Below are 18,272 nucleotides of genomic sequence, written 5' to 3'. Positions count from 1 at the left end.
CTGTGTTTCTTGATATGATGAAACACTATTTTCGTCCCAAACAGCAAGAAATTTAACATGGTGAGGGTGAAAGGGAATCTCTTGTTAAACTGGGGGCATCGTTCATGCATATCTCACTGGAAATGTTTTTTTAAGAAGTCACAAAAGAAGTTACTGAAATATGACACAGCTTTTCCAGTCTGACGTCCATTGAAAATGCTCATTTTTATGCCATGAGTTATTCTGTCTTTGGTAGATGTGTTTCCACACATGTCAGTAGTAGCGTAGGTGGCAATATGATGATATTCCCATAGAGTGGATGATAAGACTCCTCACTCCTCTTAAATTGCGTTTAAGATGTGATCTTAAGGCTAACGTAATAACATTATGACTCTTCTCCTGGTAAGCCAAATTAAAGAATCGGCATTTGTTTAACTTTTAACTCACCTTGTAAAACCTGCCGTCTCTTCCACCCTCGATGAGTGAATAAAAAGGATCCATGTCCGCTCCACCCAAGGAGGCTGCTGCGTCCAGCACGCTGTGGTAACAGGAAAGAGAAACTGGATTAAGGCCAAGTCGTGGGTCTGCTCTTACACTGTCTCTGGTTGCTGACTTGGTAGAAGCAAAACTTACTCTAAGTTCACTTTCCATGACAGAGCACTACTGTCAGATCCTCCTGCAGTAAAGATAAACTTGCCATCGTAGGAGCAGGAAAAGTTAGATGCGCCTGTTGGATGGCAGATCAAAGCACTGGACTTGTAGGGGTTCCCGTCCATCGGCAAAATCTGGAGACCCAACTGAAGGATGCAGGAAATCACTGTTTCAGTTTTTAAAGATCTCACAGTTAAAGATTAGCCACAGTAAAATACTGCTCCAACACTGACCTTATCGTCTGTGATGAATGCCAGGTGATGTGATTTTGTCTTAGATGCCGTTGGCTTGGGAAGAACCACAATTTTTCTAATTGGAGAACCATAGGTCGGGCCAAGAAGTGTCTTTCTATTTTTGTAAAAAAATGAAAAAATAAAAATGTATTACTTACGCTGTAATTTGAAGTGACAAATTAGATTTAGTCTCATGACTTTACGGACCTGCACATCGTGGTTGTGCTGTTGAAAAGTTTCATCTTGTAATTGTCTGAGGAGACAAGAAGGAACTCCTCTGGGTTGAAAAAAGGATACCAAGTCATGCACCGGGGCATGGCACTTTGCTCTATGCGCTTTATGCTGATGAGGAGGAGCTTGTTGCTCTCACTCTTTTCCAAGTCATACTCCACCTGTTGCTCCATACAACACACACAGAGTTACGTACAAGTGTACTTCATTAAATTAAAATATGATCAAAAAGTCAAGGAATTTTTAGTAACCCAATCCAAAACAAAATGCAACATTAAGTAAAGTAAAAGGCAACAATAAGTGGATCAGAAAGCATTAAAATAAACTATGTGACTTAACTAGTTGACGGTCCAGTCCCACTGAGAGCAGTCGTGGCTTGGCGCTGTACAGCTGAACCCCAAAAAGAAGGTCTTGGATGGGCTTGTAGTGAGAGCAGTACCTGCCCACAAACATCCACCGAGGCGAAGAGTCTTTGTGACCCTCATTGCGGAAAAGCGATACCACTCTACTAGCATCCTAGTAGTGAGGAGACACAAGAAAGATTAAACCCAATTATTTTTTCACTTTTTCTGAATAAAACCAGTGGTCCATGATGGAAATAAGGACACTCTTTTTAGTTTAACTGCAACTTTAACAGCTGATCAATGGCACATCGGTAGCTTCACCGAGTAAAAAACCTGATGATGCAAACTCACTGCAGTGGCAAGGTACTGCGAGTCATGAGAGAAGGTGATCAGATGTATGCTGTCTTTAATGCAGTTGAAGATTTCCTGAGGGTTGTTTTGCAAAGTGGTGGCATCCAGTATGTAAAGAGCTCCAGTCCTAAAGCCCACTGCCAAGAATAAACCTGCGCAAAGACAAAAAGACAACTGATGGATTTTAGATGTCAACCATATTGCAAACAGCAGATAAATCAGGGCATAGGAAGCAGTCTCTGTTTTTTATATCATGCATCTTTCAAGAAGCAGACCTGCTCACCTTTTGGGTCAAAGGTAATAGACTGAATCTGCTTTTCTGTCTCAAAGATCCTGTTGCCAATGATTGCTTTGCAGTTATAATCCCATAGTCTTAACATGCCTTGTAGGTTGCCAAAGGCTACAACTGGTTGAAAAGGATGGCATGCCAGTGCATGGAGAGGGTCAAAATCACTCTGAAGAACGGTCTGAATGACTCCGGTCTGTGTGTTCATATGTATGATTTTGGCATTGATTGTGGAAGTGATGAAACTCCTACAAGGAAAGAGACTAAAATAAAAAAACAGTGCATTGCAAAAATACTTCTGTCAAATTACAGCCTCAATCTTCAATGTATTTTGTTTGGGATTTTATGTGATTGAACAATGCAAAGTGGTCCACGACTGTGACTTGGAATGAAAATGACTAATTTCAGCATAAATCCATAAGACCTCAGAAGTTTCTTAGAGAAAACTGTGAACAAATGGCATCATGAAGACCAATGATTGCTGCAGACAGGCCAGGGATAAAGATGTTAAAAGGGGTTATAAAATAACATCCCAAGCTTTGAACATCTCACAGAGCTCTGTTAAATTTATTATCTAACAATGAAAGGAACCTGGTACATCTGAAAACCTACCAAGACCTGTGATTCCACCTTAAATGGCAGGTTGGGTAATGGAGCATTAAGCAGAGAAGGAGCTAAAGGCTAGGGTGGACGTTTATTGTCCGGTAGGATGATGACCCGAAAAATACATAAAAGCTGCAATGGAATATAGTTTCCACAACACTGAATGCATGTTGTAAAGCAACTTGGCTTGAGACTACATGGCAGCACTTGAAAATGAATGCTCACATAAGCTTGCCTTTCAGTCTGAGCTATTTTGAAAAGAAGAATGACAAAAAAAAAGGTTCAGCCTCTCAATGCTTAAAACTAGAAACTACCTAACAATGTATGCAGCTGCAACTGCAGCAACAGGTGGTTCTACTGCCTCTGGAGTACAAATACATGCTATTCTCATCGGGTTTTTATTTTAAAACATTTTTTAAATCACGTTTTCTTTCCCCCCCCTCCATCAACTTCAGTCATCTGCTACTTTGTGTTTGTTTGTCTTATAAAATCAATGAAACAGCAGTTTTTGTTTGTAACACTAAAAACTTTGAAAGGTTTTAAGGAGTATGGCTACTTGTGCTGGGGTCTGTAGTGTTGGCATTTTTGTCAGATAAAACAGAGGAGGATGCGTTAGACTGTACATCTTCTACCTGATAATCAACGGGTCCACATCCTGAAAGTAGTCCTCCTCATTAGGCTCTTTTGGTAATTCCTTGGAAAAGGAAATATATACTATGGGATCCTGGTTGAAATCGGTGTACCAGCTGACAAGCAGGAAGTTTTCGTCATAAAACCGGACATTGCCTTGTATGTCACCAGTTACTATATAACTGTAAGATCACACGGCATAAACAAACTGGTTACAAGGCCAATTTGAGGTACAAGTAAATGTCAATCACAGTGAATATTGACGGCTCTGCGTACGTATCAGTTATGGTGAGAACAGTGATGGGCTCTTGTTGGATGTGGACTGTCTGGATTCTACCGAAGCACTGGGTCTGATCTTCAGTCAAGTTTTTACCAATTTCCCACACCACAATCGAGCTTCCTATGGCTTTCAGGACCTGAAGCTTTTTCCAGTGAAACACTGAACGACTTAGACACAAGTCAGCAAAGGGGATACTTTTACTGGGATCAGTGGTAAGCTGAGCAGATACATCTGGATCAGTTGCAGGGGTGACCTGCAACGTACGAAACAACGTTTAGATAAAATATGCAAACAATAGTTTAAATATAAACCTTCAACAAATATGCTTACTTTCTTGAGCTTCAGTGCAAAGTATTTGAAGCCTTCTGCATCCTGAAAAAAGACAAACGGTCTTAGATACACTAAATTCTTTTATGCCGGCTGCATATTTATGTTTTCCAAAAAGCGATCATGTGAAGATACCCATTTGTAGATTAATATGTGAGTTTTACTGCCGCTGAGAAGCTGAGTGTTATCATTTGGGTTAAAGATGATGTGATCCTGCAAAATAAATTAGCATCATAATCCAATACCTCATCGATACAAAACACAGGATTTAGATGACTGAAGAAAAGAAAGCATGCTTACTTGAAAACCATCTTTGGGACTGAGTTCAACATGGCAGAGACTTTTCTGCTCTTTACTGGTCCAATCCCAAATAACCACACTCTGCTACAATCATAACAGATAATTAGATACACATTGTGAACAGTGTTCTCAAATCCAGTAAGAAAAAAAAAAACTATTAAGGCTGCATTGATAATGTTACCATGTAAACCGCTTTCAAAATTACCAGGACCTGGTTTCTCACTAAGAGCATTTGATTAAAAATACAGCTTTCAAAAGCTTTTTTATTAATATTTGCAATTTGTTAATAAATCTGTCAGCACTTATCCTTTCATACTCACTTGAACTTCTGCATCCCCAAGAGTTGCTAGGTATTTTGTGTCGTTTGAAAACCCCACAGCAGCAACATTGCTGCCAGGGTGGCACTCAAACAATGTGTTCACAGGAATACTGGAAGATTTATCACAAACAAGATTAGCCTTGTGAATCATAGTCAGGACAGGACCCAAGGAATATCTACATCTACTAAAAAATGAAGCGTTACCCAGAGTAGGAGTCCCATATCATCACCATGTTCCTTGGCCCTCTGTCGACTGTTACTATCCAGCGTCTGTCCTCACTCACACACATGCATGAGATGGGAAAGGAGTGACCCTAAAGACGATAAAACATTTCACCATGCAGTTGAGATTATTATTCCACTGGTTCAAAACTGAACCAGTGGAATAAACACATGTCAATGAGTAAGTAAACAAACAAAGAAATGTGCATGGGCTCATTGCCAGATTGGGCCAGATTGCGAAACAGTATCCAACATACCATAATATTATGCTACATATCACCAAGCTGGTAGTGGCAGCATCATGATGCAGTATGATGCATCATGATGCAGTTGACCATAAGTGTTCAACTGCAATGTAATGTTTTAGATCAAAACATGAAGAAAACCCGTGGTGGTCCGAAAAAGACTTGACACTGAGGCTGACGTTCACCTTTCAGCAAGGCAACAACATTAAGAATACAGCCAGATCTACAACTGAAATCATTTTCTAATTTATGTTAGAAAGCCACATCAACTCAAAACCCACTGTCTGTTGCTTTGTAGTGGCGTATAATAAAATCAACCCAGATATGTATGTTGTAGAATTGAGTTTTGAGCACTTTTGCTGTTTGTATGGTACTTTCACCACATTGTAATCCTCAAATAATGATTCATATTTGGGAGAACTTGAATACTCGGTGTGTGTTTTTACCTGCAGAATGTACTGGGAATTTAAGGTGTGGTTGAATATGATCCCAACATGAGCAGAGGCATAGAGGAAAATAAGATGACTGCTGTCTTGCAGACTGTAGATAGGGAGGACAGGATTCATCCCGAAGACCCTCTCCAGTGACTGAATGAGAGCAAAACGAGAACGGGTAAAAGTTTAAATTATATTTATTATGATAAATTGAATATTTGTATTACATATTTTCTGTGCTTTTACACACCCATATGCAGTTGCATCTCAGGAATTGCCTGTATAATGTATAATTTTGTTCAAAACATAAGAATATGTAAACATTAGTTTACAGACAGTAGCATACAGTACAAGCGATTATTCCTGTTAATTTTGATTCTTTTTGCTAATGAAAATCAATTAAAAAATAACTTTTTCAACTATATTTTTCCATTCCACTTAACTTTCCATTATTCTACTTTGATATGGCACCTTTGAAATGGCTATCTTCTTTAAGCCCTTAATTACCAACCCAAAATGCTCATATGTCAGACAGAGCTACCTTGAGGTCTCGGTATCCCGACAGTGATGAGGTAAACTAAAACCTTATGACTATCATGTAATATTTAAATTTTCTAAGTAAATTATGGGTTTTCATTAGTTTGACAACCGTTTCCATCAACATGAACAAGAAAAAAAAAAAAAGAAAGAAACGCTTTAAATATATCAAACTGTCTGTATTATAGGCTTAGTTTCACTCTCTGAATTTCTGAGGTTATTATAAATTTGAATATTGCATTACGCATACTTACCAAGGTATGCATTGCAGGACGATCTGCCTCCTTTGAGAAGAGTGTGTCTTGGGTTGCTGTGTAGACTTGAGACTGCCCTTGCACGTTGGTTATGTTATGTGTTGTTTGGACATTTTCTTCCTTACCTGCATATCCACTGTCCTGCTGTTTTTTTGCACTTATCAAGCTTGGTTTCTCTGTAGGCTCGCTGCTTGCTGACATGATGCCAGAAGACAAAACACTCTTAACTTTTCGATGATGACCTTTGAAAAGCTTCTTCTGGATTCTTCCAAGTCGAGTTTGTTCAACTTCACGCTTAAAATGATCACATTATTTGTCTGTTTTGCGGCAGGAACAAAACCGAAAAAACGTTGGGGCAAACTTTTTACTAGCGAAGCATTTCGTTGCTTAGTAACGATACATTAAATGGTGTGTGTTCCGGTCAAACTCTTCAAATTAAAAGCTTAATTGAGTCTGATTCTAGGCAAATTAAAATGTAACGGAATATTAAACTAATAGAATCACTGCCCATAGAGTGATATATTTCAGGAGATTGTTATGATTAGTATGCTTTACAGGTATAAAAAACAAAATTTAAATCCTTTTTGAATTAAGATTCTTATGTACCAATAAAAATGGATTTTATTAGAGAAATGTCATGTTATGGTCTTAATTTTGTATTTACAACCTTTAGGGTGCTTCCAAGACCGCAGCACCCTCCACATGAAAGGGAAAGCCAGACAGACATTTCCCTAAGTAGCTGATAGTGTATCGCTGTATTAATGGTGTATTAATATAAAAACAAAGCAAAAGACATGCCAAAAATTGAAAAACGAAAAAAAAAAAAAAAATGTCACTTGACATAAAGAAAAATAGTCAGAGAATAAAAAACAAACAAACAAACTTTCAGAAGTCATTTACAAGCTTTAAAGTTCTTTGGTTCTTGCCAAAAGATTTAATCTTTTTGGCAAAAAAAGATTAAATCTTCTACTTTTTCCTTAGTAGAAGGAAAAAGTATGGTAGATTGAGGTGTAGCCTTAAAAGTATTAATAGCACACAAAATATTCAAATATGTTCACTTCTAACGTAGTGTACAGAACCTCTACAAAATACTTACTTTTGTGGAAACCTTCAATATTCAGGATTTTACTAAAGTAAAAGTCAGAATCAAAAAGATTAAATCTTTTTGGCAAGAACCAAAGAACTTTAAAGCTTGTATGACTTCTGAAAGTTTGTTTGTTTGTTTTTTATTCTCTGACTATTTTTCTTTATGTCAAGTGAAATTTTTTTTTTTTCGTTTTTCAATTTTTGGCATGTCTTTTGCTTTGTTTTTATATTTTAAAATCAGATTAAATTTCTCCTAATTTACTGAGTTAAGCTCCACTTTGGTATTATGGTTATTGTCATCAACAATATATTGGTCGTAAAGACAGCATATTTTATCCGCTTTCAAATAAGAATTAATGACTAACTTTGAATAAATATTACAGAAAACGTGTAGTGTTCTCAGAATAATGACCATTTTTGAGTCTTAATTTATTTCCTGTCTTCTAAATGTCAAGCCTTTTTCATTGGCAGACAAATGTCTTACAGGGATTTCAAAATAAAATTCAAAAATAAAAAGACCACGAACTAACAGACACATAAGTAGTAAATTAGGACACATTTTATTCATCTAACGTAAAGATGAGTTAGTTTTAATTGTTACGATATCTTTTGGGGGCAGTTGTGGCAGATTAAAGAAGCAACCGCACATATAACTTTTATTTTGAAAGCATGATTTTATATTGAAGTTTCTCTCACTTCACAGCGTTTCCTTCCTACGTTCTTCCGGTTCCACAGGTTTCAGAAGTGGTCGAACTTCTGACTGCGTCAGATCTGCTTAACTTTTCGTTGGCACACCACATTTTCCTTATTGGTATTTTATATCCTCACGCATTTCCGTGTACTTTATCGACTTATTTAAAGGTTGTTACTGAGATTGAGTGAATTATGACGAGTTTATGACAGAAACCTTTCTTTAAGTGAAGAAACCTGCTGAAGGTTGGGATGATTCTCCCCGCTCGTTGACTGTCAGGTGAGCAGCAATGATTTATTGACGGATTTATTGATTGTTTTATGCAAAGGTTGAAGTGTTGCTTTGAGTCAGCCAGCATTAGCTCCACCGCCGTCAGCTGACGGTCAGCCGCTCTGACTTTACAGCGATTAGCAAACGGCTAACGCCAATTCTCATAAACTAAGATTTCTGGAGCTTCACCTGCTATTTAACCAGGGAATCTGCATTAAATTTGTTTAGGCTTTTACAAAACCCCGTAGAATTTGTTTGTAGTTTGAAATGTTGCCAGAAAATCTTAAAAGTTCTTTAAACTTACAACTATTTTCAAGTTGCTTCTGACTGTTTTCTGCCAGAGGTTGAGTGTACAGGTGCACCTCAATAAATGTCTCTCCTGGTTGGACCCCCTTCTATATGAGTTACTGCGAGTCAGTGCGGCGCGGCATGGAGGTGATCAGCACCTGCTCTGCAGAATGCAATGGAAACCCAGGTTGCTTTGAGAGCGACCTTCTCATGTTGACAATTCTCTGAAGATTATTGTGTCAGGGCGGTTTTCTGGCCAATCAAGCACGGCAACTCTGTGGCCATTGAACCAGCTTTTGGCGTCTTTGGCCCTGTTGGCAGATGCCAAGTACTGCTGGTAAATGAAATCAGAATAGGCATAAAGCTTATCATCAGAAGGAAGCATGAAGCCATCTAAACATTCCTGGTAGTTGTTCTGACTTTGGAATTGATTAAACATAGTGGACCAACATCAATCAGCATGTCACCCCAAATCATCACTGAATGTGGAAACTCCACACTTGACCTAAAGCAGCTTGGATTGTGTGTGTCTCCACTTCTCCTTTTCAATCTGGGACCACGGCTTCCAAATGAAATTCAAACTTTAGTGGCTCACCCTACTAGTGAAGGTTGTCACCGACTGCAGGACAGCTCTCAAGTCGTCCCCATGAGGACATAGTTGTAAATTAGTTTTCTATAATTTTAAAATGCTCTGAGAAAGAAAAATTCGGGGTTTTCCCTATTTGCAGGCGATGCCTGTTAAAATTATTGAAATAACCCTTGAAATCACATTGTCTTCAAGGGCATATTAGTTTGACTTTTTGAATTGAATTACAGAAATAAATAAACATTTCAATGATTTAATTTATTGAGACATGCATATTTTCCATAATAACAAAAGCTCTGATTATCATTTGTTACACTAATGCAGTAGTAACAAAACACTTTGTCAAAAAAAAACAAAGAAACATTGGCAAACCTTGCCGTTTTAGACAGGTTGATGAAGCATTGTTCTGATTTAATCTTAATTGGAGCATCTTGTGAAGTGGAGACAACAAACATTCCTGAATTAGTGTATTGTACAACCAGGCTGAGATTAAGAGATTTTAAATTTTATACACTCAATAACTGGACAAAGCTGATTCCAACAGATTATGAAAAGACTGGAGAACAGACAGAGAATAAAAAGGCTTTGCAACATGAGTATTTTCAAATTTAGAACAAAATGATTACCCTAGTTTCTCTCAGAGGAATAAAGGAATAAAAAATAAGCCATAATATTCTGAATATTATCCTAAAAGATGTATGAAATCAGAGCTTGCAAAAGTGGGGCCTGTTCAGGACTAACCCAGTGGTTATTATGCTATGGCTCATTTTGTGTACTAGTAAAAAAAATTGCTGGCACTAGTCTTATAAATTTGAAACTCTATTAACCAATTTCTTGTTGAAAATGATTAATATAGCAGTGGGATGATGCTTCTTTTTATTATGATGATGAAAATTGCTACAACTCTTTGTTTCGACAAATCTAAAGTTGTGTTACAGCCCACACAACTTAAGTAAGATGTCAAATCTATGGGGTCGTATCTTAATTTGTTAATCTTTTCTCTTATTGTAATAACTGGAGCAGATTATTCTGTCTGTTTCTTGCAAAATAAATCTTAATTCTTAAAATTCATTTTTAGAGCCACTTAAATTTATCTGTACAGCTACATTATCCAAGGTAGTGTAGCTGTCTAATCTGAATACAAACGTATCAAGTAAACATGAATGAGAAAAAGAAAAGAAAAATCTGGAAAAATAATTATTTTCTGCCCCATTATTCCTTCCACTTTTCTGTGTCCATCTATCCACCAACATGTCTGTCCACCAAATTATTTTGTCGATCCATCTAACCATCCATCCACTCCTCAGTCCATTTGTCCACTTCTCCATCTGTTCTTTGAGTTTAAAATAAATCAAAGTTGGAATCTGAATTTATATGAAATGTTTACATGAACACTGTGTTGGAGACCTGGGTGTAGAGTTCATGGATCGGTTTCTGTCAATATTTTGCCACTTAATTTCTCTTCCTAACACCTCTTTATGATTCATCTATTAAGGTTACCTAAGAGAGCGCCGTCATGTGGACAGACAAACAAAGAGGGCTCAGAGTTTCCCAGGAGGAGCTGCTCTGTAAGAACGCCTGTGGGTATTACGGAAACCCAGCGTGGAAAGGCTTCTGCTCCAAGTGCTGGAGAGAGAGATCACGCCCGCCTGGATCACAAAGACAAGACACGAGGTGGACGCTTTACTTGTATAACACCATCAGCTTTTCTATTTGAAACATGATCCTGACGTACCATCCTCCTTGCAGACCCAGCAGCGATGGAGTCCCACCCACGTTCTCCAAATTTGAGGAGAAGAAAAACATTGAGAAGGGTCGACGAATAAGCACAGTGAGGCGGCTGTTCTGGGGCAGCTCTTCACCTCCAAAACCCCAAGGTTGGCCTTCTAAGCTCCTAAGCTTCTTTTTCTCAGTTTTGGGCGTGACTGAATTCCCTATAAAATCTAAAAATAATGGAATAAGAACTTAAAGGCTATCAAGTCGTTATATGTCAGCTAACAGGTAGGTTGTCAGAATGATGTGTTCAAGTTTTCCTCCTCGCGTAGCGTTTTGCTTGTTGGCTATGTAGGTTAATATTATTGTGATTAAAGTTTGTGCTTGTTTTGCTGGAAAACTCCTACTCCTTCTAAACGAACCTGGAAGTTGTTAGAGATGATCATGTGCAGTTTTGCAGAAATAATCTTGTGGATGATTGTTTGACCTTGCATCTTTCCAGAGGCCTCTGAAAGCCACACTAAGATGTTAAAAGCCTATGAGAGCCTTGAGCCCGGAGACTTCACTGGTTTTCTGAAGATCCTGCGGAGTCCACCTTCTCAGCGTCTGCAGTCCCGCTGCACAGCTTTCCTCAACACGATGGAGGCTTATCATGTAACTATGTCCACGAATATCTGTACTTATAGTTGCTTCCTTTTTTAAAAAAAAAAGTGACATCCTTATCAAAGCCTGGGACCATTTTCAGAATCTGCAAATACAGAAGCAGTCGGACCTTGTCCAGGATTTCTATCAGTCTTTTGCTGAATATTTTAGAAGTGAGTACATTTGTCGCAGTTTGTTCGGAGCTGTTTTTTCTTAAATCTAGAAGAAAGATGTTTAGTAGTCTTTTTGTTTTCAGGCTTCCCAGAGACTCGGGTCACTCAGATAATGGAGCATGTAGAGAAGCTCATAATGACTCGGTTGCACAAATGGGTTTTCTGCCATGACAGCTGTGATGACGAACAGAAGGACCTGGCTCTTCAGCGCCGAATACGGTAACTCTGTTAAGAAATCAGTAACTCATCTCCGAATGTTATAAACTCAGGGTTTCTTCACAGTCTGGAAAAAAATCGAATTAATTTTCCAGATTTTGATATATTAACAAAGTAGAATGCAGAAAAAGGCTTTATCTCTCCTCTTCCTCAGAACTCATTTTTTGCTAATTAAAATATAAACTAAGATTCTACATTCTGATTCCATATGCATAAAAAAGTGCATGTGGAAATTTTAGTGAAGCCCTCAATCGGATGATCTTTACATCAACCTATTCATTTACAGGGAGGTTTCAGCAAACTTCAGACTTGATCAAAGTCTGAAGTTTGAAAATGTGTACATTTTAAACTGGTAATTTTGTAGGAACTCCTTAAACATTGGCTCTCAAGTCTTGCTTCTCATTGATCATTTTCCTTTTCAGCTCCCTAAACTGGGTCACACCACAGATGCTGAGTGTGCCTTTTCCGGATGAAGACACCCCAGTCACAGGCGACCCCTTCCTGCCTGCCATAACAGGTGATTTACCTCATTTACTGACTCTATTGTGGACATTTAGAAGTTTTCAGTCTTTAACTAACTTGTGTAAAAGTATTGTCCATCTCTTTGCTTAATTAATTAAATGTCACAACATTAAGCAACTAAATAAAATTAAAGCATTAAAGCATTGAAATAATTTGATGCCATGGTTCTCAAAATGTGGCACATGGGACACTCAGAGGAAATATTTGTAACTGTCAACAATTGGAAAAGTAAATTAACTGAACTAATGTGGAGTGAATCAACCAAAATAACCATCATTAGAGTTAATAGTTTTTTCTAGAGTCAACACAAAAAACTTAGAAGTCCAAGCCATTGTGATAGACGCAGTTTGAATCCTCTTGTGGGTCTTGTTATAAAATGCCTGAGAACCAGGGGTTTAAAATATTGTCATGGTTCATTTATCTTTTTTTTGTTTTTCTTAAATCAGCCATAATAGAAATGGATGCCAAGCGAGCGCCACAGGACAAGCTAGCCTGTGTGTCAAAGTGCAGTCAGCACATTTTTGAAGCGCTGTCCACCTCCAACAACGAGCCTGCAAACGCGGATGACTTCCTGACGAGCCTGGTGTACGTGGTGCTGAAAGCCAATCCGCCTCGCCTCCACTCCAACATGCAGTACATGATTCGTTTTGGCCTCCCTCACAGCCTCATGGCTGGAGAGAGCGGCTACTATTTCACAAACTTGGTAAGTTGTGTACGAAAGTGCTCGTCCTTCATACGCTGCAGAGTTGGGGAGATAACCCAAGCTTGTCTTTGTCTCCTGCTTCAGTCCTGTGCTGTGGCTTTTATTGAGAAACTGGACGGGCCGGCTCTGAACCTCAGTCCTGAGCAGTTTGACGGCTACATGCGAGGCCAGCGTGCTCCTGCTGCGTTAAGGAGGCAGCAGAAGGCCAATGCCACTCAGAAGCTGCTGGAAGAGCTGCAAGGAAGGCAGGAGAAGCTGCACCAAGGTGTGGATGCTCTGAACATGCAGCTGCAGAAGTGGGTCCAAGTAGTTGATTCCCAGCTGGATGAGGCAACAAGCCAGTTCGATAAGGTACAGAAGGAGATAACATCTCAGGCGGAGGCCTCTGAGGTCGTGACCTCTTCAGCTGAGGATGGATTCCAACAGAGGGAGGAGGAGGAACAGCAGCCTGAGAGCGAAGAAACGGTCTGATAGCCCACTAGAGGCATCAGAAACCCCCCACCCCGGCGTGGTATCTCATGGTCAGCACAAACGGATGAATGCTGCTGGACAAACAAGACCTACATTCCACTGACAGATTTGCACAAGTTTCCAAACAAAGAGACGTGACTCATGAGCTGAAGAAATGAGGATGAAGGAAAACATGAAGGAAACTTGGGGCACATTTGTCCTGTGGCATCTGAAGGGCCTAAATATCTTTATCAAGTGATTTTAACTTTAATGAGGTCATTAAAACACATTCCAGCTTAGTTTAAAATATGTATTAACACACAGGCACTTCTAACACAACACTTGGAGGTGCTGAGCACAAAATATTTTCCCTCATGTCATACACCACGATGACTTCATGGTGACAGGTCAAAATGTGAACTAGTATCAACCACTACAAGTTTACAAGGGGATGTTTGTGGCAAAGGTTTCTCAGAGCTGTCTAACTTATAAAATGTTTTTCTTTGCAATTTTATGTAACACATTTCCATATGTGATAGTGTACAAAAGATGTTTACAGTTGTTGATTTATGAAGAAAATTAAAGTTATATTTTTGTTCAATAATCGAATCAAATTATAGATTAAAGCAATTTGATTTATAGATTATGTGTGACTGATTTTAAATTTTACCCTGATTTGACAAGTTTTGCTGTTGTAAAATTTAAGTTGAGACTAGCTGCAGAGCAGACAGCTGACGTGAGTTAGATACTTCAGTTTTATGGACAAGATGCAGGTTTAAATTTATTGAGAAGAGGAAACGATTACAAACATGAAGAGAAAAGGGAAACCACATTTGGATAAATCTAAATACTTTGTAAGAGGCAAAGAGGAATTAAATTTGATGGGGCAAAGAGGAATTAAATTTGAAATGGGTGTTTGAACAAAACACCATCATACAAAACAGAAAGTAAGCATAATTTTATTTCATACCAACAAAATTAACGTTATGGAGTAGCCAGACCTATTCCTGAAGGTACCTTAACTACAAGAGAAAACTAAGGAAGAAATGCAGAGCAGCTGTGGAATGTAGTTTACGTTCCTGGGGCTGGAGCACCTGTACACAGGTGAAAAAGGTTTGTCCATTCCGTTATGTAAATGTGAAGCAGTTCTCATAAATTGTGGTTATGCTAAATATAACATTTTCAGTGATTCCCAGGAAACCTAAATTAAGCAAATTTCAATTTACACAGCAAGAGTTTGTAAAGAAAAATGGAGATGCTATTTTAAACGTCTAATATTAGCTCACTTCCTGTAGAGCACTTGCTATCAAAAAGATTAGAGCATCCTGGTATCTGCTTATCAGATGCAGCAGATCGATCAAAGTCCAGTCTGTTCCAGATGGTGCTGCACTGAGGGAGATGTGCTTTTAAAGAAACAGCTGGAACCTGCTTGGACATGCAGACAGACATAGCTCTACTCTGATCATGAAGACAGTTATATTAAAAGACACACGAACTTTCCCCCAAATTTTATTTTAGCTTATTAAACCACTAAAGAATCATGTGTCTTATTTACACGAGAGTAATAATAAAAATGTACAAATGTATTATATTTTTGCTTTCTGTAAGTAAAAGGTTTTATATTTTGGTAGTGTCTACATTTGGACAGTTGGGGTCGCTGCACCGGAACTAACGTCATAGGAACGCCTGTAGCCGGAAGAGAGATTGTTTAGCAGCCATGAAGATGACAGGAGAAAACAGAGCTGAGGGCTCTGCAATAAAAATGGACGACGTGAAAAACCTTATTAAAAAGAAAGATGAAATTGAAGAGCAGATAAAGGCTTACCATGACGTTTTAGAAGACGTAAGTTGTTCCCACACTCTGAAGTTATCTAGTCCTGCTCAACGCTGAACTTGTTTCTCTTGTTGTTTACAGCAAGGTGTCGGAGTTGAGGGTCCTCTGGTTGACGCGGAGGGTTATCCCCGAGCAGATGTTAATTTGTACACGATCAGGGACGCGAGGCACAATATATCATGTAAGGATGTGTTTGTCTTTGTGTTTTCTATTCTATAAGCAGTTCTTGGGTGAACTACAGCCACTTCAGTCGTCTCACAAGTTTAGTTTACTTTCCATTCAGTCTTTCTGAAGTTGAACTACACTGTGATGTCGGAAGTATTCGCTCATTTTTCCTCACAAACTTGGATGACATCCCCATGCTTAATCCACATGCTTAATCCACATAATATCATACCACTTTTGCCGTTATAAGTTTCTTTTTATGAGGTCAAACACTGATGTTGGACAAGAAGGCATGAGTTGCAGTTTTTGCTCTTGGGGTATGGATTCTGTGCAGATAGTGAAGTTTGTCTACACCAGTCTCTCTCCTCCATATCTTAATGGACCTTGCTTTGTGCAGTGGTACCCAGCCTCACACTACAACCCCCGTTGCTCCAAACTTTGCGTGCGACATGAAGCAGTCAGAAGCAGTGTTATTCTTCTGGAAACAGCCAAACGCAGAGTTGTCTATTGCATTTCCAGACGGAGAGAAATGATTAATCAGTTCAGAGAACAGGTCTCCACTGTTGGAGAGTCTGGTGTCAATGTGCTTTACACAACTCCATCTGACACTTTGCATTGCACTTGGTGATGTAATGCCTGGGTATAGCTTCACAGTTATCCATTAAGCTAATTTGAAGAACAAAGTTTGAAATTCTGTATCCATTGATATTACAGAAAGTTGGTGAACTCTCTGCAGATCTGGTGTTTTTATGCAGCTCAGACTCTGCTGACCCCATGCTGTGATTTAGCCAACCACTTTGGAGAAACATGCTATTGTTTCCGATCACTTCCACTTTCTAATAATACCACTAACAGTTGACTGTGGACTTATTTTATAGATGACAACATCCCAGCAGGCTACCACCCAGGAAGTGACTGAAAGACCCACATTCAATTATTTGAAAGGATGAATAAATATCTTTGGCAATATTGTAAACTTTACAAAGACGAGTGGACAGAGATTTCAATCTTGAGATGTACATAGCTATACTTCAGAGAAAGAGAGGCTGGATATGAATGGCCACCATTGTTTTCAGACTTTTATTTGTAAATTTTTTTAAAAGTAAAATTATGCATCATTTTCATTACCCTTAAAGGATAGTGTACTATTTTGTGTTGGCCTATCACATAAAATCACAAAAAGCTTATTGTAGGACAGTTCAAACAGAAAACTTTTGCAAGGCTCTTCAAATAATATAAGTGACCCTCCTGTTTGAAACTCTGTCCCATGTGAAATGTAGCTAGAATACAACGGTTGGTTAGCTGTCAGTTTTGCTGCTTGGCTTTCTCTTTGAAAAGAGAACATTATTCTTCTTCACGGCACTTCAACTGTGATGTTTGTTCTTGCACTTAAACTGTTGGGCTTTTGTTTTGTTTGTGTCTCAGGTCTACAAAATGACCACAAAGCCATCATGGCAGAGATTGAAGAAGCTCTGCACAAGCTCCACGCTAGAGAGAAAGCCAAGCGGGAACGAGACGAGGCAGAAAGCCTGGAGGAGCCGATGGAGGAGCAGGTCACTCTGCCTCCTCCCTTTGCTCGAGTGGATGCCGTCACGTATGGCTCACCTGCTTCTGGAGCTGTGAGGAACATCTTCTCTGCTCTTTAACTTAGTAAAACCTTCAGATAAACCAACATTTATGCTGACATTCATGTTTAATGTTTCAATTTCTTTGAGCATGATTGTTAGGTGTTTGTTTTTTTTTCTTACAGGGGCTCAAACTAGGAGATGAAGTTATCGAGTTTGGCTCTGTGAACACAAACAACTTTCAGAATCTGCAGAACATTGCTGCAGTGGTGCAACACAGTGAAGGAGTAAGTTTAGTTTGATTTCACTTGTTTAAATTGAAAAATAAATTGTTTTAAGTATTATTGATCTTGCAGTTTGCTGTAGCTTAGTAATTCAATTTTCATGTTTTATTTCACTTTACTTTCAAAACAACGTGAGCTTGATTGCTTTTACCATGATTGTACTTTCTGAACATGCCTATCAGCCAATGTAAACAGCAGCATAATGTCCGTTTTCAGAAACCTTTACGGGTCGTTGTGATCAGAGACGGCCAAAAGGTTCAGATGAGCCTGACTCCACAGCGGTGGTCTGGCAGGGGTCTGCTAGGGTGAGCGCACAGAGCGACACAAAAACTGTCATTCTGTCACATGTAGGCAGCAGAAGCAGTTTGTGAATCTATTTGTTAGTAGAATAACTGTTAACATTACAATTATTTTTTTTCTTCAGGTGCAACATTGTTCCAGTCCAGCGATAATCCACACAACCTTATTCCAGATTTAAACCTGTGAATCTCCTGAGTGTTTTCTACTCTGTACAGCAAAAGTTTGGATCTATTTTCATTTTTCAGTTTTCTAATGAAAATCTTGGAACATTTTCTCCATACAATGACTAAGAATGGAATATGTCAAAGTTAAAGTGCTGCAGCAAAGGGGATCACACTGAACCCATGATTAAGATCTGCATACATTCTTCTGCACGTTTAAAGAGACCGGCTTTTGGTTTGAAGTTTTTTTTCCTCTTGGGAGCTTGAAAGAAGATGGTCATGGTTATTAAAGATGGGATGCTTCAGTAATTCTCATCCTGTGTGTACATATGATTATTTTTTTGGTTGAATAAATAGTTTTCTTGAAGAAAACAAGAAACATTTTGACTTGTATGAA

At 38.7% G+C, this 18,272-nt stretch overlaps 3 protein-coding genes across 4 annotated transcripts in view; 2 read left to right on the top strand and 1 right to left on the bottom strand.

Moving 5' to 3' along the window:
• The window catches only part of cfap251 (cilia and flagella associated protein 251), an 8,334-nt gene extending 1,729 nt beyond the window's left edge, over positions 1-6,605 (bottom strand). The window contains exons 1-16 of one of the 2 annotated variants that reach the window (XM_008418546.1): positions 6,227-6,605; positions 5,448-5,588; positions 4,739-4,848; positions 4,536-4,644; positions 4,216-4,299; positions 4,051-4,128; positions 3,919-3,960; positions 3,585-3,841; positions 3,311-3,490; positions 2,073-2,323; positions 1,790-1,941; positions 1,434-1,610; positions 1,071-1,255; positions 864-978; positions 613-776; positions 427-517 (exon numbers count right to left, since the gene is read on the bottom strand). In XM_008418546.1, coding sequence (XP_008416768.1) covers positions 427-517; positions 613-776; positions 864-978; positions 1,071-1,255; positions 1,434-1,610; positions 1,790-1,941; positions 2,073-2,323; positions 3,311-3,490; positions 3,585-3,841; positions 3,919-3,960; positions 4,051-4,128; positions 4,216-4,299; positions 4,536-4,644; positions 4,739-4,848; positions 5,448-5,588; positions 6,227-6,427 — 2,337 coding nt within the window. In that variant the 5' untranslated portion in view covers positions 6,428-6,605. The remainder of the gene's footprint in view (positions 1-426; positions 518-612; positions 777-863; positions 979-1,070; positions 1,256-1,433; positions 1,611-1,789; positions 1,942-2,072; positions 2,324-3,310; positions 3,491-3,584; positions 3,842-3,918; positions 3,961-4,050; positions 4,129-4,215; positions 4,300-4,535; positions 4,645-4,738; positions 4,849-5,447; positions 5,589-6,226) is intronic. The other variant, XM_008418547.1, reaches the window with a different exon arrangement.
• Positions 6,606-8,027: 1,422 nt separating this feature from the next.
• On the top strand, positions 8,028-14,170 carry LOC103470250 (rab5 GDP/GTP exchange factor-like). Its single transcript, XM_008418545.2, has 9 exons — positions 8,028-8,282; positions 10,643-10,821; positions 10,897-11,024; positions 11,363-11,514; positions 11,606-11,675; positions 11,759-11,894; positions 12,314-12,408; positions 12,860-13,116; positions 13,201-14,170. The coding sequence occupies exons 2-9, from the start codon at positions 10,664-10,666 to the stop codon at positions 13,585-13,587; spliced, it is 1,383 nt and encodes a 460-aa protein (XP_008416767.1). The 5' UTR covers positions 8,028-8,282; positions 10,643-10,663; the 3' UTR covers positions 13,588-14,170.
• Positions 14,171-15,248: 1,078 nt separating this feature from the next.
• psmd9 (proteasome 26S subunit, non-ATPase 9) lies at positions 15,249-18,257 on the top strand. The gene is made up of 6 exons (XM_008418543.2): positions 15,249-15,409; positions 15,482-15,581; positions 16,991-17,184; positions 17,316-17,417; positions 17,631-17,719; positions 17,839-18,257. Exons 1-6 carry the CDS (start codon positions 15,284-15,286, stop codon positions 17,864-17,866), a joined length of 639 nt encoding a protein of 212 aa, XP_008416765.1. The 5' UTR covers positions 15,249-15,283; the 3' UTR covers positions 17,867-18,257.
• The last annotated feature ends 15 nt before the right edge of the window (positions 18,258-18,272 follow it).

This window comes from Poecilia reticulata, linkage group LG9 (assembly GCF_000633615.1).
Source record: "Poecilia reticulata strain Guanapo linkage group LG9, Guppy_female_1.0+MT, whole genome shotgun sequence".
Lineage (NCBI taxonomy): Eukaryota > Metazoa > Chordata > Actinopteri > Cyprinodontiformes > Poeciliidae > Poecilia > Poecilia reticulata.
The sequence above is the reverse complement of the archived record's forward strand: the minus strand, read 5'-3'. Positions and strand labels throughout refer to the sequence as shown.